Here is a 26,397-nt window from a genome sequence, read left to right as displayed (position 1 = left end):
AAATTACTACTTGCATTGGTAGTGCCAATGGGGTATTTCTTCTACAGCAATGTTTCAGAAGATGGGTTATCCTTAGGAATGTAGCAGGGAGAAGGGGATTATATTTTCCTAGTCTCAGGTATATAGATTTAAGTTTTGTTATCTATTTGGAGAAGGAAGAAATAGAAATGTGCCGTAATGTTCCATATTCTACATCTTGACCTAAAGATTGTTTGTGATTTTAAAACACCCTCTGGGTTAACTGAAGAAGTAGTATGATGTAAATTTTTTTTTCGTGTCAGGAGCAACCGGAGTTGCTTCTGGAGTGAGAGAATTGGCCGTCTGCAAGGACGTTGCCCAGGGGACGCCCAGATATTGTTTTTTTTTTTTGTTGTTGATGTTTTACCATCCTTGTGGGATGGTAGTAGGATGTAATAGTGTACTATGTCTGGATTGCATGGTGCTGAAATTGATGGGCATTCTGTTAGGGACATACTATGTATAAGTTGCATTATGCATTCGGGGCAATTTTTGGCCAAAATGTAATAACACAGTCTGCTGACAGCCAAAAAAGTAGAGCTGTACATTAAACAACAGTTGACATTGTGATGGAGAGGTTCATCGCAGTTTCACATTCCCGATTATTGATTACTGATTCTTTCTGTGCTTCTCTGCACTGCCGGCATGGAGTCTGGTGAAGTTCATCACATTAAGCAGGGCTACTTCCGGCAAGGCTCCATTGGGTTCTATGCCAGCAGCACCGTTAAGTGGTGCCTAGAGGAACCAGGTGTACACCCAACTCCTCATGGAAGTAGCCAGGGAGGATGCAGGAGGAAGCCAAGAACAGCGGGGAAACATTGTGGGAAGGGATCCCACAATCACTGATGGTAAGAGTATGAAGCGATATGCTGCCTCACAGTTTTCCCTGCTGTCCCCTGGCTTCTGGACCTCAATGTGATGAGGTCCCTAGTCACTGACATGTGTAATGCATTGTTAATATACAGCATAAAAGCACTGGTGTAGCATATGACTGTTATATTGCAAGGATGCTATATTGCAACCATTATGTTTGACTGCAAGTGATATAGATTCATCAACATCAGTGGATCAGATATTTTGAGCCTATAAGTCAGGCTACCCCATTCACAAACTTGTCAGCAATCCACTTTCCATCCAGGTTTTGTTGAGGCTGCATAGACATTTTTCAGGCAAACACATAGAGTGATTTCGGATCCTGCAGTTTCTTTGTCTAATCCTGGATGGTCTAATGATCCATCTGCTATGTAATATGTACAAATATGCCTTAAACATACACACCTCTCTTGGTAAAAGGCATGGAGAAAATTCATTTACAAGATTGGGAAGTATTGATGCTATTTTGAAATATGATTGTGTGGATTCTTTTAAACACAACACATAATCAGTCAGTACTGAAAATCCTTTACATGAAATTTACAGCACAAGTTTTTCTTCAGTAGAGGGGAAAGTAGGGTGAAATCAGCAAAAAGTAGAGGAATATAATTTAACATCACCCATGATTTATCTCTTTTCTTATAACATATTCAGATGAATTTAAAGTATTTATCTGTGTCACTAACCTATACACCTGCAGGCAAACATATAAGAAGAGGTCAGAAAAAACTTTGTGAACTTAGTCAACCCCTTTGCTGTGGGACAGTGCATATGAAAATTCTTCTTTGTGGGTACTTTATGCTGACATTTCATTAAGCATCAATTGCCCACCAGGACCTACTATACCGATTTTGCAGCTGCTTCAGATATGATGAGTTGCAAAACAGGGCTCTTTCAGCTGTCAGGTATAAGTGAAGCTGGATGGTGGTGAAATGGGCGACACAAAATGGGCAAATCATTTTCAAAAGATGTAGGGGTAAAACATGGCAATGCTTATAATGATACTATCCTATAACTCACTATTCCTAATAGTATCCCTGTTATTAATCTATATCGCACATCCATTGGAAGCCCTAGGTAAAATTTGTTTGGATTAGTTGGCTTCATAGTGTATGCCCTGAGGTACAAAATCTACCCCAGTGTAAGGCCATTACAGTACAGAAAGAGGAGCTTCACAGTGTGTTCTGCAGCAACATGTTACTTATTATAGTAGCTGAAATAATTGTCCAGTATGAAACTTATTGGGTGGTTTTTAAGTCAACGTCACTTTATCTCTCAGTCTTCAAAAATAATAATTACTATTCTAATTAACAGAGTTCTTGTGAGAGTTAAAACATGGGGATTTCAGCATATTAACACTGATGTAATCATCTACATTAGGGGAGTGAATGCTCCAGTGTCTGGACAGCTACATCATCCAATTTGCAGCTGCTCTGTAACTCTGGAGAGCTGCAACATGCCAATGCACCCATCATTTATGATAAAAGACAGTTTATTGCATCTCCTGACTACCCTCTGGGATGGTTTTTTTTTGGGGGGGGGCAGGTTCTTGATGTTTTGGGATAAGAAACACCACGAAACAACATTTTAAAGCCATTTTAGAGGTTTGAAGTAAAAAAAAAAAAAGGCAACCCTACTGTGAGCCTGGAAGAGTCCAAAAGGCCACATTGGTGGGCCACATGATTCCACATATATTTTTTAATTTATTTATTTATTTATTACTGTATTTGTATCCCACCCTTCTCACCCAATAGGGGACTCAGGGTGGCTTACAATAAAAGCACATATATAAAAATTAATACAATACATTGTGAATCAATTAAAATTAAATACATCAAACATTCATAAAAATACACTTATAAATATACAGATAGGCGCATTTCGAGTCTAAAAGACTGGGTCTGTCATTGAGTTCCAGTTGGCTTTTTGGCTCTGGAAACTGCCAAAGCGGGCTTCTTCTTGGGGGGGGGGGGGGGGCGCCCTTCTTCTCCTTGCCCTCGGAGGCCTGCTTCTTGTTGAGCTTGAAGGAGCCTGAAGTGCTGGTGCTTTTGGTCTGGACCAGAGTCCCGTTCGTCACCAGACTCTTAAGGCCGAGCTTGATGCGGCTGTTGTTCTTCTCCACATTGTAGCCGGCGGCTGCCAAGGACTTCTTCAGAGCAGCCAGAGAGATCCCTCCACACTCCTTAGAGGCCGACCCTGCCTGGGTCAACAGCTCCGTCACGCTGGGACCCGAAGACTTCTTAGCCTTAGCTGCTCCTCCCACTTTCTTTGCCGGAGCCTTGGGAGCGGGAGCCGCTGAAGACTCAGCCGCCACTGGAGCTACTTCTGCCATCCTGATACCTGTGTGTACTCTTCGAAATAAATGTCGAACCCTAACCCTAAACCTAACCCTATGTTCTGCATATCTATTCAGAAATGAACTTCATTTAGTTCAATACGCCTTTCTCTCAGCTGCATGATTCCTCCCACTTATAGATGTGGAATAAAGAGACAGGACAAGGTAATAGGATAAAATAGGACCTCAACTTCAATTAGTCCCAACAAACTTTGCATAGGGCCCTCTAGAGTGGATCTCTAACAAAGAGAGGCTACAACCAGATCTGTTCCTCTGTCTTTAAGGGTGATGCACCTCATCCAAATACCCAGATGTAGACAGACATGTGAAATCTAGTCTTCCTTGGAGAGAATTGGAGAAACAACAGTGCCCTTATTGGGGCCAGGGGGATCTATTATAGCAGGACCAGAATGAGGGAAGTAGTAAATACTGCTACTACTACCTTATACTGCTTTGGTGAGATCTCAACTCATATTTCTAGGCACCACAGTTCTAGAAGGATATTGACAAGCTAAAGTGTTCAGAGAACGCTGAGCAAGATTATCAAAGGTCTGGAACCCCTCCCAAAAATGAAGTTCTAACAAATCTAGAGTGGTTAAAACACAAAAGCAGCTTTGGGGACTGCATGTAGTCCCAGGATCACATTTTACCAATCCCATTCTATAGAGATCCAGGGAAATGTGCCAGACTTTCTAGTCTGCTCCTCACAGCTTTGCTGAAGAAGGAAATTGGAAAGTGTATTCACAAGTCCAAGACATACGAATTAACACAATGCTGAGCCATAGTTTAGTGTACACGTGAATATAACAATTGCCTTACAAATCACCCTTTTTTCTGTGTCAGGAGCGACTTGAGAAACTGCAAGTCGCTTCTGGTGAGAGAAATGGCCGTCTGCAAGGACATTGCCCAGGGGACGCCCGGATGTTTTGATGCTTTTATCATCCTTGTGGGTGGCTTCTCTCATGTCCCCGCATGGAGCTGGAGCTGATAGAGGGAGCTTATCGGGTGGGATTCGAACCTGGTAGCTTTCAGAACAGCAACCCAACCTTCAAGTCACAAGGCTTTAATCCACTACACCACCGAGGGTTCCTACAAATCACCTTAAAGAGGCATAATATAAACAGAAAGTTCTTACCTCTGAAATCAACATTCCTTTCTGAATCATTTTAATTTCCCTACAATATCTCCTCTCAGATATTCTCAACCTTGCTTAGTTTATTGGATCTGACAAGATCACAGCCCAAGGTAGCATAGCTGTAGGAATTCCTCTAGCAAAAAGGGTTGAAAGAATGAGATATTAACTATAAAAGGTTTATTTCAGTCTTTTTTTTTTCTATCTGTGAGAGCACACAAGGATTTAAAAGAGAACAAAGAATTTGGCCAACTCTTTTCAATTTCCATGACTATAAAATTATACATGTTTTATTACCCATTATTACATATGCAAATCTACAAGTCACAAGTGTTTCTTAAGCAGCGTAGGTCAGTGGCTCCAATGGAAGTCGGACATTATATCTGGCTTTTTGTATTGCCTTTAAAAAAGCTATCCACCACTAGACCCAAAAGAGATTTAGCATCTTGGATAGCTCATTCAAATTTAGAGCGAAATAACAAGCAGATTCACCATACCACTGACATCAATTTACCAATATTTCTTGTTTTTTATTTGTTTAAACTATTTCAATTCCTTTAAAGACAATATGGGTCATAAACTGCCACATTTTTAGTTGAGCTATTGGGTGAGAAATGTTTGTTTTGTTAGGATATAATGAAGACCAACATTAAGGATTTATGTGTTAAAGAAAAAGCTAAACTACTGATCATAACACGCAGGAGCTAATCTAGGTCAGCAGTTAAGCAATTAAATTTGGACCACACCCAGTGGGGTGTGGCTATGTGTGTATATAAACTTCTGCTCCTGCTTTTGCATTTGGTTTCACTTTTGCTTTTGGATCTCTCTCCTTTGGAAGAAGAAGCAGAAGAAGCCATGCTTTTTGTATCTTGCAATGTTTTTTGCATCTTGAATGCTTACTAGGACTATGTAAGTTTGTTATACTGTAAAATGTATGTTTTGATGCAACACTGTAAAATTTATGGTTGGACTCTGCTGTAAAGAGTAAAGTTTTACTGGGTTTTTTTTCCTTTGGCAATTGTGCAAAGGTATTGTGTCTTTGTTGGACTAGACTGAATTCCACTTGAAGCACAACATGTTTTATCACAACAAATATAGGCTTAAGAATTAACACTGCTGTTGCACCCCTAGGCTGTGTAGGCACCTCAAAACCACACTGGAGCCCCAGAATATAAGCAAACAAGCTGTTTATTGAAGGTTATAAGTAAGCACAAGCAAAGTTCAGAGTCAATAAAATGGGTTTAAATCCACAAGGGCAATGTACTTGAAAATCTTAAAGCAAGAGTCTAAGAAACTCACTCAAAAACATAGTCCAAACCAGATATCAAACTCAGTCCCATGAAAGGCATCAAGAATAGTCCAAACAAGGTTCAAATCCAAGGCATGAGACAAACTGGAACCACAGGAAACAAGGCTAGATTGCAGGATCAAACTCCAAAGTAATCCAAGGTAATAGAAATCCAAACGGCAAAGTTACTGGAACATACAACTGGATCCAAAGGCAGAACAAGGCTGGAACTTGAAGCAAAATCCACGGCTGCAAGAATATACAGGAACCCAGAGCAAAGACCTTTCTCTCTGGAACTGCAATGTTGCCACCTCTGCTATAGCAGGGAAGAACCAGGCACTTAAAGAAAATCCAAGGTCTTTCTTTCATAAGAAAACTACTCATTAGAGTGCTTCAAAAGCAGTTGTTTACTTCTCCGTAAACATTCTCATTCCCTATTTCAATGAGCTATCACTCCCCTCCTGTCAAACTCATTATCCTCCTCTAAACTAAAATGTCCATCTGACACCTGGTGAACGGGCCTTGACAGTGGAGAGGAATGCAGTTCAAAATGCCTGCTTGCAACCATTCTGTCTCTGGTCCCAGAATCCACTGGAACAGACTCTAGCTGCATCTCAGGCCCAAACCGAGAGTCCTCCAGCAAAGCTGGTTGCATATTGGGCCCAAACTCTGGCTGCATGTCAGGCCCAAACCAAGGGTCCTCTGGCAAATCAGGTGCAGGGACAATTACTGGCTAAATGGGCCCAAGCTCAGGCTCAGGCTGAGCTACAACTGCTTCCTAGTGAGGTGAGAAAATGGTTTTAATTTTCTTGTTCTTAATGTCTCAGCTCATCTGCTTGGAGATGTTCCAAATTCCTGGACTCTCCCCCCCTCTTTTACACAAACACACACACACAATATTATCTACAAAAGATGTTTTGGGTGTAGGTTTTGCAGAAAACCTTGACTTTTCCACAGAAGGCACTCTTGTCTGTACAAAATATTTTTTATACACAACAAATGTAGTTTTTTACACAATTTTTATTGCAAAAATTTTCACAAACTAAAAGAAATCCTGACAAACCTTTATAATCTCACCCAGGAGGAAGAAAATGTTTGAATTTCTCCATTCTTCACTGTGATGGTGAAGTGAGGAGTCACATCACTATTCATTGTTATGTTCCTTTAAACTGATGCCATCTTAGGGAAACTGGTCTCCTGGAGTCCTAGGCTAGATCTAAAATGATTATACTATACTGATTCTTTTGATATCATTATGCTGACCCCATAATCCATCCTTTTCATGTTACAATTCCCTAACTATACTATCGTATGAAATATTATTGACCAGGAGCAACCATACATAATGTCAACTAGGGATTTAAAGAAAAATGTGATGAAGTTAGCATTTTGCACCTTCTGAATGTTTTGCCCGAGTCCTGGGACAAAACCTATGTTGAACCTATGAGTTTAATCTCACAAATCTCTCATCTGAGGCATAACAGACTATAAAAAAACAAATGATCCCCCTGAAACCTCGCTTAGATTGTTCATGTCTAGATGGGAAAAGCCCACTGTGTTCCCATTGATCATGACAATTTCCATTTTTGAGTCCAATTTTCCTGAGCATGGAGATTTTAATATGACTTTTCTATTGTATGCACGTCTATGTGCATCTTCAAAATATTATTTTTGAACTGAGATTGAACTGCATTGCAAAAACAGAAGTGTATGCAATCCCCTGTACTCTAATCAACACATAACTTCAGAAAGTGTAGATTAGGTCATTTTGTTTATATTTTTAGACATAAACCTGACTTCCTTCCATTTCCTTCATCTGCATAGTTATTACTGGAAAAGCATTCATTACCTGCTTCACAGCTTAAATTGCTGTCACAATCTTGAGTGTGGCTTTGAGGCCATTCACTCTTAGCAAATTCCAAGGCATCATCTTATTAAGGCAAAATGCTAAACTCAGTGAAGCAGAGAAAGGGCAGAACGGGGCTCTCTAGAAATGCCATGTTTATGTTCTGTGACCTATATGATTTTTTAAAGGCTTAAAGAATAACCATGTTAAGTGCTTAGGAGCAACCCATGGTACTTAGAAGAAAAAAATTCACTGAACAAGTTTGCTCTTTTGAAAACGTATATTCTTCCCCAATCTGTAGTACTTTTTTTGCTGTTTCAATATTATAAATTGTTACCAGAGTGCTGGTTCTGACATTCAAGTGGGAGAGTATGCAAGGAAGATATATTATCCAGGACTAGGAATACACTGCTGAATATGAAGCATTTCTGTAAATCTAGTGAAATGGTTTTTCCTTTGAACTGAATTTCTATGTAGAACTTGTCCTAGCCTTGTGTTCCTTCCACACATTGTCTCCCTTGTTTGCTTCCAGAGTAACTACTGAAGCTTTTTACAGCATTCTGGTATCAACTGCTTAAAATACTAGGTATCTGCCTGCATCTTTTTTTCATGCCGCAATCCTTCACTCATCTGGAACACTGCAGTAGTTAAGATACGGGTATGATCCATGTCAGAGATGTAGTGAATCCACAAAAGGTTTTATTCCAAGCTTTAAAAGAGCTATTTAAAGTGCTATTTCAGGTTTAGTTTGAAGCACCTTTGATCTTTAATATCTGGAACAAAATCTAGAATGGATTCATCACATCTCTGACATGGAAGTCACTGGCTGCCCCTTGATTCTTTGGATATACACTGTAATCCTTAGAAATGTGCCAGTGTTTAATGTAAGATATGCATTTTGTCGTAACTAGTAATGGAAAGTGAACATTAGATTATCCCCCTCTGTTAGAGGCACCTAGCCTAAGAGGAGAGGTGCATTTGCTGGTGTCCAGCAATTGGAGGCCGGCTCCCGGCAGGTGAACAACCTTTGGTGAAGGACCTTTGGTGGGAAATGCCCCTGTGTGTTTAGGCAACCAATGAGTGGGTGAATTGGACTGTCCTTGGAGTTGCTCTGGAAATTCTAACCTCGTGTGGTGTTGGGATTCTGGAAGTTTTTCCTAATGGACCACTCTGAGAACAACTGAATGGAAAGCAGGGTTTATCGGGGAGTAGCCACAGTGCCATATACATCTATGGAACTGACATAAACGAAGCAGCTTGGATGATGATTACAGGATTGGGTGCTCTGTTTTAATAGTTTTTAATTGTATTTATATGTTTCATTTTGATTTTAAAATTCAATGTGTTCTGTATTTGTATGTTTTGTGTTATAATGTAGCATTAAATAGTTGCCAAAACTGGAAGCCACTCTGAGTCCACTCCAAGATGAGATAGAGCAATATAGCAAATAAATTTATAAATCAATAAAATAAATCTTGGGAGTCAGTTGTTTTCACCCAGGGTAGCTTGTTAAGAAGTCTCGGGGTGAACAACTGCCTCACTTATCTTGCATCAATTTGCTTCCCCTTTAGTTCAGGTTACTGCAGTTGGCTGAGACATTTTTAAAGGGTAATGTTAAGAAAAAGTTGCCACTAGTTATCCCATAGTGTTGTCTGTTCGCCTTATTTTGTTGGTGGGTCAGCAAATGGTAATTCATTGGACTACTGAATCCACCAATATCTCTCCCCTCTCCTCCCCCCCCCCCCCCCCGTGTGTGTGTGAGGGGTGGGGGTACCACTGGACTCAGCAATCACAAGCAACATTTGTTTCATCGTCTGAAAAAAGCATACCTTGCCCATGCACACACAATTTTGAATAATAAAGCACACACAAAACAAGGAGAAATTGAATAGTTCAGTACATGTTGGCTCAGAGTAGACATATTAAAACAAGAGAGACTATCACAAGTCTGATTGATTGCACTGGCCAACATACATTTTGGTGCCTCAAATGTTAGACCTGTTCATATATTTGACCTGCTGATTCCAAAAATGGCACTAGTTTTCCCCTATCAGCTCTAGATTTTGAGATACATATTATATACCATATACCAGTCATCTGCTTACCATAAGAAATCATCATAACTATCTATCTATACACATAATAAAAGTGAAAAATGTGTATGTGTGTATGTGGAGAAGGTATCCACTTACACAGGCAGCCTCCTGTCTCCACAAACAGCTATGGTTCCCATTGAGCAGGAGACACCCATAGCCACTGACATGCAGGTTATAGTGAGTGCCATGAACATGTAGCCCAAACCCTGCCAGTGTCCTCCATAAATATCATTCTCTCCCCCCGCCCGCACCAAGTGAAGGCTTTCATGCAGGGATAATTTCATCCTAGATGTTCTGTTTTTCCTCCAGAATGACCTTTCAGAATGGGTTAGATGGCCTTTCAGTATCTGAAATCTTCCAGCTATCTGTCCTAATTCTGAAGCTTTACCACATGCACTAGCAATGCACACACAGATATCTCCAGTGATTGTAAGGATTTAGTTGAATTCCCACAGCGAAATAAAGAGACCAGACACAAGATATGGAGAAATAAATTATTGACCTAATTAGAAAATGGTAATTGAGCTAGGAAACTAGTTGTGGGGGGAGCCCTGCAACATTGGTAATGATGTGAGGCCAGGTGTTGTTTTCCGACTATCTGCCAAGTCAACCACTGGGTGAAGCACCTGACCCCGGGGGCACTCCACATTGATGGTTTGCTATCCTGGCCAGTCATTATTGGAAGGCCGTCCCTTGGGAACTCCCCCCGCCCCGCCCCGAGCTGTCAAACCCAATAGGAGAGAGGTAAACCCTCAAAGTAGGTATTTTGGGGAACCCCCTAAGCCATAAAACCTACAGAGGTCAGCCCAACAGGCCCTTTCACCCCAAAATGGAGGCCAAATGTAGAGGGAAGGGGCTGACCACAGGAAGTTACATTAAAACCCTCCCCTCTGCAGACTGGCAGCGACACCAATCTAGGAGATACCTGATCTTTCTATGGGGGGATTCAAATGCTCTTCTTTAGCCATATGGCTGTCCTTCTTTTCAGAGGTGTGTTCTCTTCACTGGATAGAATACTATCCATTTTCTGCGGGGCTTCATGTACAATTACAAACATCAGGCCTTAGTATAGAATCATTCCAAACAATATGAAAATTCATGGTTACCATAGTTGTGTTTGGGCACTGGCATTTGTATTGAGTATATCTTACTAATGACTAATTACTTGAATCTAGACATGTCCTGTGAAGAGAAGGGCTATATAAGAGAGGTCCGTACTTTAGGAAAGAGGAAGAATCAGGAGACCAGGTGGAACGTCATGGAGCTGGTACTGAGACTTGGTACATTATCACATTGGGCTTTTAAAAAACAGGTCTGGCATTGCATGTTCATCTTGTTTTTAAGCTGGAGCATGCCAGGATAGCCAATGTTCTTATCACACCAATTAGTTCCCCAAGTGCTTGAAGACAATAGCAAGCATGTTTAGCTTACTGTATTTTCAGGGATTTGTCTTTTCCCAATCTGTGCATTGCCCATTCATCCATGTCCTCCAGTAGGCTTTACCTCCAAACAAAAATGCATAAGATTTTTCCCAAGCAGCTGATAACTACTATCAATAGAATTTGGATGATGTTGCTGCATGTATGTAATCCCATTGTTTATGACAGAAGTTTGTGTGTATCATAATCTACCTTCCTCACACATTCATTTGTGCACTTGGTTCCTAATTCAGCTAGAAAGAGGCATTCAGAAATCTAGCCAAAGTAAAATATCCCAATTTTTAGGCCACTCAATGAACAGTTTTTCTATTTTACCCAGGTCCATAACTTTGAATAAATTTCAGAAATCGGATATGGAGTGTTTATACGGCTATCTATATTCATAGGTAAGCATTTTATCAGTAGATGAATTTTATTAGAACATTCTTTCATTATATTATTAATAATATACAGTACAGAATTTCATTAAGAAAGTCGTTATTTCTAGAATACGTAGAGGAGTGAAAGAAACAGACAGAAACTGTAGGTTTTATATTGCAAAGCAGAGTCATAATTAAAATATTTCAAAAACATTATTTGTACGATATTCTTGCAATTCCATGAGGAATTGAAATGAAAGACATTAATGGTCATTTCAAAGACAGCTAAGCCCCTGAACAAGAATGAGAACCATTATGACTTGAACATTATCATCAATTTAATGCTACCCACAATAGAGCTGTGAGATAGCCATCACCTTTCACTTTCTTTATATCCAGATTAGTTATTTCCTTGCATTGTGTGCTTTTGATCCAAGGTAATGCTTCTGTTGCTGTTGACAGCAAACAACAACATTCAGTACCACTAAATTCTTCTTGGCATTTTCTTGTTTGTTATCACAAGGAAAAGGCCCCCAGTTAAAACAGAAATCTATTTTTGCTCCCCCTGCTCCTCACTTTTGGTCATTTCTGAATGATGCTTCTATATGGCATAATGGAGAATGCTGAAATAAGCTTGATAGAAAATTCAAGTTTGTTCAGTGTGGTCTTTTAAAAAAAACTTCCAACATTATATTGTGAGCCATTACAGTAGAGCCCCGCTTAACTGAGTTAAACGGATGGGCCCAATCTTGGATAACTGAATTTGACGGATAATGGGGGGGCTATTATCCAAGCCGGGGGCTGGGCCAGGCCGCGGAGAAGGTGCCTCGAGGGAGGGAAGCAGGCTCCAGAGGAAGTTCCAATGCAAGATTTCTTCTTCCCATTCCTTCCTTGTTTACCTTTGAGGAGCTCAAAGGCTCCCACCACCTGCTTTGAGGTAGAGGACGGCAGGGCGGGCTCCATGCAGAAGAGGGCACAGAGCTGCAAGGAGACCCAAGAGGAAGCCGCCGCTACCACTGCCTCTGCTTCCCCCTCCACTGCCTCCTCCTCCTTCGTATCTTCCAGCCGGAGGAAGAGGGAGAGAAAAGTCCTCCTCCCTCTCCCTCTCCTTCTCTTGAGCTTTCTCTCAGGCCTCCTTGCAGCTCCATGCCCTCTTCTGCATGGAGCCTGCCCTGCCAGCCGCCACCTAAGAGCAGCTGGTGGGAGCCTTTGAGCTCCTCAAAGGTAAACAAGGAAGGCGTGGGGGAAAGAAATCTTGCATTGGAGCTTTTTCCAGCGCCTCGGATAATACAGACGCTCAGATTAATGGAGCCCGGTTCAGCAGGGTTCTACTGTATATTAAAAATAACACAAAGATGCCTCCATTAAACATCTTTAAAATTTCCTTTACATTGTCTTTTGTGTGAAGCTTTATCTCTTAAATGTAGCCATTGTCATCTGCAGAACATATCAATTATGAGTAAATATGACAAAAGGTAAATATATGAGTCCTACAGCAAATCAATCCCTAGAAGCCAAAATTACTGCAACAAGATGACTATACTATGGACATATCATGAGAAGACATTGCTCATTGGAGAAGACACAGAAAGCAGTAGGAAAAGATAAAAAGCACATTACAGATGGATAGACTTAATTAAAGAAGCTATGGCTGCCCTGAGTCTGCAAGAATGCTAATGATAGGGTGACTTGGAGGTCTCATTCGTACGGCTACTGTAAGTTGATGTAAACGTGACAGAAATCAACCACAACTACATCTAAATGAAAAATGTATGAAGACAATGAAGAGTAGCTACCTGCTATACAAATTGAATCATGTGAACAACAGTTTGAAAGATGCTGAAGGTTATTTTGATGGCAACATACAGTGGAAACTGAAGTACAACTGCATTTACACAACTTTTAATAACTGCTCTGGGTTTCACCCTAAGCTTTCCTCCACCTGTTCAAAAATCCAGAACACATGTACTCACAAGCCTGAAGTCCACCCAATTTTGGTGTATTGGACAAGCCTCAAGAGTGTACACAGCTCTACAACCATATACCACATCCATTCTTCATTGCAGAATTCCCATTCTTCCATAGTCAAAGAGTACTATTTTCAATGAGCACATTCCACCTCTTTTATTATGCCATACAAGCTTTTTATATCAGAAAGGGCTCAGTTACAATTCAGTGTGCTCTTCAGTCTGAATAAGAATCAGGTAAATGTCTTACATTTGTCTCTGTGTAACAAGTCTTTATTGCTGCCTTTAAATTATAACAGTTTAACAAGTAGGAAGGTACTGATCGTGCACGTGGGAGAAAAATTTACAGCATTCATAGATCGGAGCACTGAGCAGAAATCTTGGAAAACACAGAAATGACTAAATGTTCCTCATAATTTACCACAGAACGGCACAAGACTGGATTAGGAAGGGGCAAGATTCACATAATAGCAAATCTACAATATAGAAAATGATTGTGTGATTTGATGGTAAGCTACACGTACGTAGTTCCATACGTGGGACAGATGTGAACGTGTGGCTACTGTTAGTATCAATGTCATTGGGACAGTGAATATACTTTGGGTTTTGGCATGAATATTAAAAAAGCTATCTAATGTGCTCCACACTATTCCCAAGATCTCAATATCTTGGATAATTCCACTAAAATTCAGACAGAAACCCAAAGCAGATTCCCTGTTCCCACTGGCATGGGAGCCATCAGTCACCACTGTATACACAGATATGCCCCAATCCTGAATTCCCTTTGCATTTCCATTCCAGAATTTCACACATTCAACTAGAACAGCATTTCAGAAACTGGGGGTCGCAAAGGGGGTGTCAGAGGGTCACCAAAGGCCATCAGAAAGTACATATTTCTGATGGTCTAGGAATCCCTTTGTAGGTGAACTATACATCTCAGCAATTACAACTCCCAAATGTCAAGGTCTATTATCTCGAAACTCCACCAGTGTTCAAATTTGGGCATATTGGGTATTTGTGCCAAGTTTTGGTCCAGATCCACCATTGTTTGAGTCCACAGAGATCTCTGTGTGTACATGAATTACAACTCCAAAACTCTAGATCAGGAGTCCCCAAACTTTTTAAGCAGAGGGCCGGTCCACAATCCTTCAGACTGTTGAGGGGCCGAATTATCATTTGAAAAAAAATACAAACAAATTCCTATGCATACTGCACATGTCTTATTTGTAGTGCAACAACAACAACAACGAAATAATACAATATTTAAAAATGAAAACAATTTAAACCAACATAAACCTATTAGGATTTCAATGGAAAGTGTGGGCCTGCTACTGGCCAATGAGATAGTCGAGTTAATTAGGATTGTTGTTGTTGTTGTGTGCCTTCAAGTCATGTCAGACTTTGGCCGAGCCTAAGTCAAAAATTATTTATTTATTTACTGCATTTATTTACTACATTTATATCCCACCCTTCTCACCCCGAAGGGGACTCAGAGCAGCTGTATGTACATACAATATATTATATTATTATCATAACACAATATTAGCATTATACATTACTATATTGAACTATACCACTATACTATTATATAATATGTAATATATAATTAATATTATTATATGGCATTACTATTAGTATTATATTGTATAACATAAGATTATTATCAATATTATATGTATATACAATATATTATATTATTAAAATTGATATAAAATATTATATTATAAAACTGAGGGCGGGGGCCAGGTAAATGACCTTGGAGGGCCGCATCTGGCCCCCGGGCCTTAGTTTGGGGACCCCTGCTCTAGATCAATGCCCCCAAACCCTTCCAGTATTTTCTGTAGGTCATGGGAGTTTAGTGCCAAGTTAAGTTCAGTTCCATCGTTGGTGGAATTCAGAATGCTTTTTGATTGTAGGTTAACTATAAATCCCAGAAACTACAACACCTAAATGACAAAATCAATCCCTCCTAATCCCACAAGTATTCAAATTTGGGCATATTGGGTATTTGTGCCAAATTTGGTCCAGTCATTGAAAATATACATCCTGCATATCAGATATTTACATTACAATTCATAACAGTAGCAAAATTACAGTTATAAAGTAGCAACAAAAATAATTTTATGGTTGGGGGTCACCTTTCATGAGGAATTGTATTAAGGGGTCACAGCATTAGGAAGGTGGAAAACCACTAAACTAGAAGGTCTTTATGTCTCTGTAGCCATGGCTGGTATAATGCCATTATTCTTTGCAATACTTGAAACTACCTTGACATGCTTAATCAATATCACATTGCTCAATATTGCTACATTCCATTCATTGTATATGATGCTAGCAGGTAAATGAAAGAAGCTGGTTAAAGAAGTATTATGGAGCATAGTCCTATGCATCTTTCCTCCGTAGCAGGACCACAATAGTTAAAATGGGCTACTGCCAGGACTGCTGCCTTAATCCCATCTCCATCTGTTATATATGGTGAGGCAATGTTTTGAAAAACCCTCCAGGTCATTAAAGACCCAGAAGAGGCAAACCAGGGTGGGGAAATGGGGAGGGAAATGCGGTTGGGTCTAAAACACCATGGGAGTCTGAGAGATTTTTAAATTAATTTTATTATTGATAATATTATTTTAAATCTGAAAATGTCAGTGTGAGGTGAGGTTTTGCAAATGAATATATTAACATGTAGAGAAAAATTATCCTAGTATATCAGAACAAAAAACTTAGAAATATACAAACACAAATATAACTATATAGAACTTATAACATGAGAAACATATTGGTAAATAATTATACAGGCCTGCAACGAAAAAACATTTTCAATATCACAGCTGTTTTAATGAAACACAATAAAAATGTCCTAACAGTTCTTTCACAGATTTTATTGCTAATTTCAATACTAATTTCATTCAGTCACATCTTACAAGATAGATGGTCAAAGCATTGTGAAAAAAAACTATGTAATGTAACTATATAAAGACATTTTTGAATTTGGAATACCAAATCCTTTTTGATAAGGGATAATTTGCCTGTAATGTTTTGTGTGTGTGTGTTGGCATGCCAGGTTTTGGAATGTTTGTTCTCAGCAACATCAGGAGGTTCAGCCTTCCTGCCATTTTGTTTTTGTTTTCTTTTTAAAAATATCTACAATCTTCACTTTATCCGAGAAGGTAAACTGATACTTAGGTCCCTTCCATACAGGCATATAACCCAGAATATCAAGGCAGATAATCCACAATATCTGCTTTGAACTGGATTATCTGAGTCCCCACTGCCATATAATCCAGTTCAATGTGGATTTTATACAGCTGTGTGGAAGGAGTCTTAGGCACTCGAGACAGGAAAGCACTAGACATACTCCCACCATCCTCCATTAGCAGAGATCAAATCTATATAATCAAAGACAAGGACGATCTATATATATATATAAAAGACAAATGGTGTCCTCCCCTGCTACTAAACAACAAAAGTACAAGCCCCAGAACCTGGAAATTTGGCAGCACAATCCACCATCCTTGCCCCTACGTTCCGACAACAAAAAGAAAAGAAAAATAAAGTCCTAATTAGAGGGAGAGGAATAATTGTCTTTAGCCAATTGCTGCCAGTTAGAAGACTAAGCTCCACCCACTTGGTCTCCTAGCAACCTACTCAGGCCTCACTCTCTCTTCCCCACTGCCTATAAAATACAGATTATCTAATTTGCACTGGATTATATGGCATGGTAGACTCAAGGCCCTTCCACACAGCTATATAACCCATTTATAATCTTATATTATCTGCTTTGAACTGGATTATCTTGAGTCCACACTGCCATATAATCCAGTGTGCATTTTATTCAGCTCTGTAGAAGGAGCCTCATATAATCCAGTTCTAAGCAGATAATATAAGATATACAGTAGAGTCTCACTTATCCAACATAAACACCCTGGCAGAACATTGGATAACTGAATATGTTGGATAATAAGAAGGGATTCAGGAAAAGCTGATTAAACATCCCATTCCCTCTCGACCCTCTCTGCTGCCAAACGGCCATCCATGTCTATGCCAGGCATCCTCAGAGATTAGGAGATCTGTTTGAAAACAGACAAGTGGGATGTTTATTTCTATCTCACCAATCATATCCAGGATGGGACAACTCTGATCTGTCTCAGGCGACTGTGAATGTTCCACTGGACCACCTTGATTACCACTGAATGCCCTTGCACCTGCAAGGCCTGGCTGCTTCCTGCTTCAGAGAGGAATCCTTTCTTGGGAGATGTTAGCTGGCCCTCAGTACATCATGTCTGGAATTCCCTGATTGCTCAGTGCTGTTCTTTAGTTAACTGTCCTGATTTCACAGATTTTTTAAATACTGGGAGCCACATTTTGTTCATTCCAGGCAGGCAGGAACCATCCAGGCTTTCAAGCTACAAGGCTATTTAGTGCCAATTCCAACATTCACATTTGCCTAAAGCAGACAACACTTCTTTCTTCCACCCTGGTCATTCCACAGATACATAAACCCCACTTGCTTTCATTACAACACATTTCACAACCTCTGAGGATGCCTGCCATACACGCAGGCGAAACATCAGGAGAGAATACATTTGGAACATGACCAGGCAGACCACAGAACTCAGAGCAACCCAATACAAAGAGAAGGACAGGTTGCTTACCTGTAACCATGTTTCTTCGAGTGTACTCTGTGAATGCACACTAATGGAGAGGCTGCGCCTGCGCAGGTTCCAACGGAAACTCTTCCCAAGCTGAAGTTTAAATTTTGGCGGTAGCCACGCCCCTCCGTCCCCGGAGGGCATATAAGGCAGCCCTCGGCGCCCGCTCCCCAGTTCCTACGCCGCTAAGGCAACGAGGAAGGAAGAGGGTTTGCCAGAGGGGAAGGAAGGGCGGGCTTGTGTGAATTCACAGAGTATACTCGAAGAAACATGGTTACAGGTAAGCAACCTGTCCTTTTTCTTCGTGTACTCTGTGAATGCACACTAATGGAGACTAGCAAGCTTAGGTCTCGGAGGCGGGCTAAGCAAACCCTGACAACGAGATAATGTCCAAACATATGTTTATTAAACATCAATAACATGGTCCGAAGGACCCATTGAAGTATTGCATGAACACACGCATAACACCGAGAGCAACCCGGTAAGGCATGATATAAACAATTTAAGAAAACATGTGCAAGTAAGGCGCATCATTCTCCAAAGGAGGAAGGCAGTGGCAAATAAGGCACAATTTGTCAGAGATAACAGTGCAAACATATACTGAACAGGAAATTGACAAAAGGATGGCATGAAAAAACATCCACAAAATAGGAATATATGAAGGAGCCTTTCAGGACAAGCAGGATGACAAAACTGCCCTAGCAAAGGCTGAATCCTTTAAGGTTTTCTGGTCTACCCTATAGTGAGACACAAACGTAAGTGGGTTGGACCAGATCGCTGCCCTGCAAATAGAGTCCAGGGGGATGCCCCTTAGGAAGGCAGTCGACATGGAGAGGCCTCTCGTCGAACGCGGGCGGGGGTGGGCGTTTGGCCAGTTCGTAGGCCAATTCAATAGCCTGAGCAATCCAATGAGACAGTCTCTGTGAAGAAATAGGATTGCCCAGTTTATCTGGAGCATGGGCCACAAAAAGTTTTGGGGTCTTTCGAATGTCTTTAGTACGGTCCCGATAGAAAAGGAGTGCCCTGCGCACATCAAGGAGGTGCATTCTCCGTTCAAGGGGAGACGAGGGGTCTGGAAAGAAGGCGGGGAGGACAATGTCCTGGTTAAGGTGAAAAGCTGAGACCACCTTAGGAAGGAAGGTGATGTCCGGGCGGAGAACGGCACGGTCATGATGAAAACGGAGGTAAGGTTCATCAACCCGAAGGGCTGCCAGTTCCGAGGGTCTGCGCGCTGAAGTTATGGCCACCAGGAAGGCAACTTTCCAAGAAAGGAGACGTAGGTCGGTCGAGGCCAAAGGCTCGAAAGGGGAGGCAGTGAGCTGGGAAAGCACGAGCTCGAGGTTCCACCCCGGAGTAGGAGGCTGAGACGGGGGGCAGATGTTATTGTATCCTTTTAAGAAGGTTTTGACAAGGTGATCAGAGAACAACGACGGTCTACCATGTTGTTGGAAACACCAGGATAGGGCGGCCAAGTAAGATTTCATAGAAGCAAGAGAAAGTTTTTGGTCTGCCAGAGACATAAGAAAGTCTAGCACTATCGGTACCGAGGTTGGGAAGGCAACAATTCCTCGGGAGCGAAGAAAGGAGCGGAAGCGAGAAACTTTATAAGTGTAAGATCTGGTTGTAGCCGGCTTGTGAGCTGCGCGGAGGACCTCCTGCAGGTTCTGCGGGAGGGAGGTCAGGCGAGAATTCTCCAAGCAGTGAGATGTAGAGAGGGGAGATCCGGGTGCAGGATCTGGCCGTTCTCCCTGGACAAGAGGTGCGGGAGGAGAGGCAGGGTGACGAAGGTCGCTCTGGAGAGATGAAGAAGAGCCGGGAACCAAGGTTGGCGAGGCCATGCTGGGGCTATCAGGATCGCCGACGTCGGTATCGACCGGAGTTTCTGTAGGACCTTTGGTATGAGAGGGAAAGGCGGAAAGAGGTAGATCGGTTCCGCTGACCAGTCCAGAAGGAAGGCGTCCCCCAGGCAGCCTGGAAAGGAGGACGGGGGAAGTCTCGCCCCGTACCGAGGCAACTGTGCGTTCTGGGGAGAAGCGAAGAGGTCCAGAGTGGGAAAGCCCCATTTGTGAAAAAGAGAAAGAAGAGTCTCGGGATCGAGCATCCACTCGTGGGAGGAGGTCGTCATTCTGCTGAGGACATCCGCTAAATTGTTCTGGATCCCGGGAAGGTGAATCGCCGAGACTTGAATGTTGCGGGCTATACACCAGTACCACAGCTGGGAGGAGAGAAGCATCAGCTTCCTTGAACCCGTGCCGCCCTGTTTGTTGATGTAGAAGACTGCTACTGTGTTGTCTGATTGGACGAGGACAGATTTTTGGGAGATCAGGCGGGAGAAGGCTTTCAGAGCCTTGAAGATGGCAAGAAGTTCCAGAAAGTTTATGTGATTGGCCTTCTCGGAAGGAGACCAGAGGCCTTGAACAGTGAGACCGCTCATGTGGGCTCCCCAGCCGAAATTGGATGAGTCCGTGGTTATAGTGGTCGAGGGAGGAGTCGGGTGGAACGGAAGACCCTTGCAGACGTTGGAGAGGGACTTCCACCAGAGAAGCGACCGACGAACGTGGAGTGGGATGGAGAGAAACCTCGAGTTGAGGTGGCGAAAAGGCTTGAAAACGTCTATAAACCATCTTTGCAGAGCGCGGAGATGGAGCCTGGCAAACGGGGTTGTGAGGACTGTGGAGGCCATGTGGCCCAGCAATACCTGGATGGACCGAGCCCGAACCCTCCGGTGGGTCTCGCAAAAGGAGATTTGTTGACGAAGGGCTAGGAACCTGTCGAGCGGGAGAGAGACAGTCCGAGAGATTGAGTCGAACAGGGCACCGATGAAGCGGATTTTGTTCGACGGAGTGAGGTGAGATTTGTCGGGGTTTAGCTGGAGACCGAGAGATTCTAGAAGGGAGAGGGTGTAGTCGACGTGACGTCGGAGGAGGGCAGGGTCGGATTCGACCAGAAGCCAGTCGTCTAGATAAGGGAAGACTGTGATCCCCTGGAGCCGGAGGTGGGCGGCCACGACAGCGACGACTTTGGTAAAGACCCTTGGGGCCGTAGAGAGGCCAAAGGGTAAAGCGGTAAACTGGTAGGTTTGGTCGAGAACTTTGAAAGAGAGGAAGCGCCTGTGGGTTTCTCGGATCGCTACGTGGAAATACGCGTCTCGTAGGTCTATAGACACGAAGTAGTCCCCGCGTTGAAGCATCGGGAGGATGGAGGCGATGGAGACCATCCTGAACTTGGTTGGACGTATGAAGGCATTGAGCATGCGTAAGTCCAGAATTGGGCGGAGGCCCCCACCCCTCTTCGGGACCGTGAAGTATCTGGAGAAGAAGCTTTGAGGATCCTGTATCGATGGAGAAGGCCGAATAGCCCCTTTGGCGAGGAGGGCGTTGACCTCTGCGAGAATTTCTCGAGAAGGGTTGGAGAGAAGAACCTGTCCCGTGGGTGGGAGCTCCTCGAACTCTAAGGCATAGCTTTTTTGGACAATCTTGAGGACCCAGGCATCTGAAGTGATAGATTTCCACCGGTGAAAGAAGGGAGCCAGGCGGTCTAAAAAGAGACCATGAGGTTGATTTGGTGGAAGAGAGGGGTGCGGAGGAATGAGAACTGCATCGGTACCGTAGAAAGAGTCTCTGGAGAGAGAGATGGCGTCAGGAACGCCGGTGGGGTTGACCAGCGGTGGGGGTGGTACGACCGCGTTGTCTTTGCGGTTGAACAGCGCGTCGAGGCTGTTGGCGGTTCTGGTTGTTCGGTACCGAGGGACGCCTGAAGGATTGATGGCGGTAAGAGGGAGGCGGGAAACGCCGAAAACGCTGAGGAAACCACTTGGTGCGGTGGGTTTGGGGTTGGTCACCGCATTTAGTGGCCAGAACTTTAAAGTCATGGTTGGTTTTGAGCTTGTCGTCAGTGCCAGAGTTGAAGAGGCCCATGGCGTCGAAGGGGAGGTCTTCGATGACTTGCCTGGAGGAGGAGGACAAACCGGACGACCTCAGCCAGGCGTGGCGACGAATGGCAATGGCATGGGCGATCATCTTGCCGGCCGTGTCGCCTGTATGCTTAGCCATTTGAATTTGATGATGCGCCAGCGAGTCGGCCTCTTGCTGGAGGGTGGACAGAACCGACCGGTCTTCGTCAGACAACTTCGCGAAGAAGGGCTGTGCTTTTTCCCAAATGATCTGCTGGTAGGCCCCCATACAAGCCCCATAGTTCGCCATTCTACAAAGTAGAAGGGCCCCGGAATAGAGCTTACGACCGACCGCGTCAAATCTCTTGCCCTCTCTATCTGCAGGGGTAGTGGATTCACGACCGGAGGTTTGAGAAGCCTTAACGACCATGGAATTTGGGTCGGGATGGTGTTTAAGCCATTCTAAGGTGTCGTCATCTGTACGATACCAAGATTCGATTCTCTTCGAGGTAGGAGGAATTGAGGAAGGAGTCTTCCAAGATGATTGGATGACATCTAGAAGGTACGGCAAAAACGGTAACAACGTGGCTGGAGGGGCTTGGGCTTGGACCCGTTTGAAAACCGGGTCAGACACCGCCTTGGAAGTTTGTTTGATTTCCAGACCCAGGGCATCAGCCATTCTAATCATTTGTTCAGAGAAAGCCCGAATGTTGTCGGTAGGCGAAGGAGGGTCCACCTCATAAGCATCATGAGGAGGAGAGAGATCGAGGCCTAGAGATACCACCGAGGCCGAGAGAGCAGAATCAGGGCGATCGACATCAATCTCATCATCCTCAGCCCCTTGAGGGGACTGAGGAGGAGATGACAACACAGTCTCTGGTGGAGGCAAAGCCTCAAGAGCAGGAGCAATCTGTGGCCGAGTTTCCTTTGAGGCCGAGGCCTGGGCCGCTCGAGCCAGACGAGTGGTTTGTCTACCGCGCTCCGGTGTCGAGGTCGGGGGAAAAAGCTGTTGCCGAGACGGGCGATGTGAGACCGCAGGTCGAGGAGACGGCACCCTGACCACTGTCTGAGTGGAGTGGTGGGGTGAGTCCTGTAACTCGCCATCAGAAAGTTGGTGAGGAGAAGGCTGACGAGGCCGCTGAGCGGGAGCGATGGGAGAGGACTTTCTAGAAGAAGTCGCCGAAGAAGGGACGTCCATCTTGGAGGAAGCAGAGGAGGAAGAACGTTGGGTCGCCCTCTTCTTTGCAAGCGGTTGTTTTGATGGAACCCTCATGGATTTACCCGGTGTGGGAGGGACCATTGCTGAGTCGGATTGGGTCCGACGAGCTTCCTCATGAGCCCTTTTAAAGGCGATCTTCATCGCAGAGGTCGACGGAGGGGACCCGAGATGGGATCGAACCGAGGACACGGAGGCCACCGAGCTCGATGTCGAGGAAGGGCCGACCCGACCGGAACGAGTCGACATAGTAGCCGTGGTGAGTGTGCACGGCGGTTTGGCGGCTTTAGCCGTTTTGGAGGCTCTGGACGCCCTGGACGAGACCGAGGGAGCTTTAGCTGTCGGAGCCGACATCGATCTCGGGTTGAGCGACGGCTTCGTGCCCGAAGTCGACGGAACGGGCTCAGGGGCAAGCGATTTTTCGTAGAGCGCCGCTCTAAGCCTCGCGGCTCTATTCTTCCTAGCCTGAGCCGTCAGGGCTAGGCAGAAACGGCAGGTACCGACGACATGTGCCTCCCCGAGGCAGAAGAGGCACTTGGCGTGGCCGTCGGAATCAGGAATTTTAGCGGCACACTGAGTGCAGCGCTTGAAGCGAGTCGTAGACATGAGAGTCCGAAGTGAACCTTGCGGCGGAAAAAAAGGAACTGGGGAGCGGGCGCCGAGGGCTGCCTTATATGCCCTCCGGGGACGGAGGGGCGTGGCTACCGCCAAAATTTAAACTTCAGCTTGGGAAGAGTTTCCGTTGGAACCTGCGCAGGCGCAGCCTCTCCATTAGTGTGCATTCACAGAGTACACGAAGAAAAAACAAAAATAATAAAATAAATACAAAAAACAAATAAAAAACAAAATAAAATAATACAATTAAAAAAACATAAATAAAAATAATATAATCAAATAATAAAATATAATACATACAAATAATAAAATAAAATAATAAAAACACAAATAATAATGAAAGAATTAAAAAATAAACACAAATAATACAACAACAATAATAAAAAACATTAAAAAATAATTAAAAACACTAAAAATTAATACAATAAAATACTATAACACAAAATAACTAACAGTAATACAAGAAAATAATAAAATATAATAAATAAAAAAGATAAGTTACAATAAAATTAATTTAAAAATACAAATAACATCAAATAAAAATTCCACAACAATTTTTAACCACCACTTTGCCACAGCAACGCGTGGCTGGGCACAGCTAGTATAATATAAATACATACAGTCAAGAATTGTAAAAGTTCCTTCCTGATATCCAAATCCCAGGATAGCAGCCACAGCACGTAACAAAACTTGCCCACCTCTCTCAAATCTGAACATGCCCACCTTTTCCAGTTCTTGGTTATGATGCTGATGGATGTATTTTATGATGTTTTTACTTTTCTGGTTTTAATCGTTCCAATTATACTATTTGACTGTTTTATGTTTTAATTATGTAATTTGTATTGCTTGTTAATGCTGGGCTTGGTCCCCATGTAAGCTGCCCTAAGTCCCTTCAGGGAGATGGAGAAAGGTTGTAAGAATAAATAATTTGTTGTTGTTGTTGTTCTTGTTGTTGTTGTTGCTGTTGTGTTTTAACAGTATAGTGTGATAATCTCCTGATAATGCCTTGCTTGAGAGCTATTCTATCCAACCTATCCTCAATTCATGATTTTTATTTCATGTCAAAAGCATTGCATAATAAATAAGTTTAAAAGTGATAAAATAAAGAAAATCACAAGCAGCTAAATAGTTTTAGACCAAAAGTGGGCAACAGCAACCGCATTGTCCGTAGCTTTAAACAACTCCTCCTCCAGGGCATTGTGGGCAAGCATACATATGCGGAGTTGTTTGTTCTGCTCCACAGTCACACAAGGTGGAGGATTCCTCCAGGTAGTGCCACCTTGCCAAGTTGTCTTTTGATCTGCCCACTCCACTTCTGAGTCTGTTCAGGGACTTCCAAGTTGCCCATTCTTGGTTTGCCCCTGGAGGAAGACCCTCATGGGAGGCCATCCAGTTAGAATTGCCTGGTTTAGCTGCCCAGAGGGACACTCTTGCTGTTGCTGGAGGAACATCAAGAGGAGAGGTGGTTCTCATGAAGCTCTTCCTTGAATTGAGTCTGGTGGGAGGAGGCTGATAGTCATGCAGTGGGTGGTTTTCACAATGTTTGACCTTATTTCTCTCACTGATAGCAGCAACTTCCCATCGCAAGTCAGGAGGGGCAATGCCAGCTATTTTAACCTGAGCTATTTTAGTCCTGGTCCTAAAGCTGATTCTGAGAAAGAACATTCACACGTTTCTGCAACCTTAATTTCAGGATAAGCATGAATCAAGGTCCTACAATGGGACATGCAGTATCTGCATACATAACCACAGTACGTGCCCTTGTCTCTTGTGTTCTTGAATGAGTAACTGCTGAATAGTTCCTTGTGCAACATCTAAACCAAGACAAATATCCATGTTTATATATAAGGATGTCACCAACAGGATTTCATATTTGGGCTTGAATGCCTTTCTGAATCTACTTATTTCTTTTTCCACTCACTCTTTCCTAACTTTGTAGCAGTTGCTAATATTATGGTGATCGGCACACTGGGTGCCATGCCAAGAGATCTCAGCCGGCATTTGGAAACAATAGCCATCCCAGGTGACAGTCGCATTGACGAAAAACAACAGGAAAAACTCAGCCGCTATCAGGACCTCAAGATTGAACTTCAAAGACTCTGGCAGAAACCAGTGCAGGTGGTCCCAGTGGTGATGGGCACATTGGGTGCCGTGCCAAAAGATCTCAGCCAGTATTTGGAAACAATAGACATTGACAAAATTACGATCTGCCAACTGCAAAAGGCCACCCTGCTGGGATCTGCGCGCATCATCCGAAAATACATCTCACAGTCCTAGACACTTGGGAAGTGTTCGACTTGTGATTTTGTGATACGAAATCCAGCATATCTATCTTGTTTGCTGTGTCATAATAAAATAATAATAATAATAATAATAATAATAATAATAATAATAATAATAATAATAACCTCAAGCTCAATTAGGCTATCAATTCAGTTCCCACAGCCCCCTAATACAGTATCCAGGTTTCAGACCTCCTTATCCATTCTTCTAGACAAGCCACAAATGTCTCCATTCTGAGTCTTTTTTCCCTCTCAGACAGCACTTCACTTTTTTTGTTCTCATCTGCAAAATAAAAAAAACTGAAAATATTTTCTCCCAGCTGGATGGAACAAGGATTTTTCCATATTTTTGATTATTTCTTTTGCATTTCAGATTTTTGTGAACATTTA

At 42.9% G+C, this 26,397-nt stretch overlaps 2 protein-coding genes across 4 annotated transcripts in view; both read right to left on the bottom strand.

Moving 5' to 3' along the window:
• Positions 1-26,397, bottom strand: part of fstl4 (follistatin like 4) — a 638,776-nt gene that overhangs the window by 495,505 nt on the left and 116,874 nt on the right. The window lies entirely within an intron of this gene.
• On the bottom strand, positions 636-12,435 carry LOC100554216 (histone H1). The gene has a single exon (XM_062970367.1). The coding sequence runs from the start codon at positions 3,221-3,223 to the stop codon at positions 2,726-2,728; it is 498 nt and encodes a 165-aa protein (XP_062826437.1). The 5' UTR covers positions 3,224-12,435; the 3' UTR covers positions 636-2,725.

Source organism: Anolis carolinensis, chromosome 2 (genome assembly GCF_035594765.1).
Source record: "Anolis carolinensis isolate JA03-04 chromosome 2, rAnoCar3.1.pri, whole genome shotgun sequence".
Lineage (NCBI taxonomy): Eukaryota > Metazoa > Chordata > Lepidosauria > Squamata > Dactyloidae > Anolis > Anolis carolinensis.
Note: the sequence above shows the minus strand (reverse complement) of the source record. Positions and strands in the feature narration are given on the sequence as shown.

Coding starts and splice junctions, on each gene's coding strand:
- LOC100554216 (XM_062970367.1), bottom strand. CDS start 3,223: ATGGCAGAAGTAGCTCCAGTGGCGGCTGAGTCTTCAGCGGCTCCCGCT.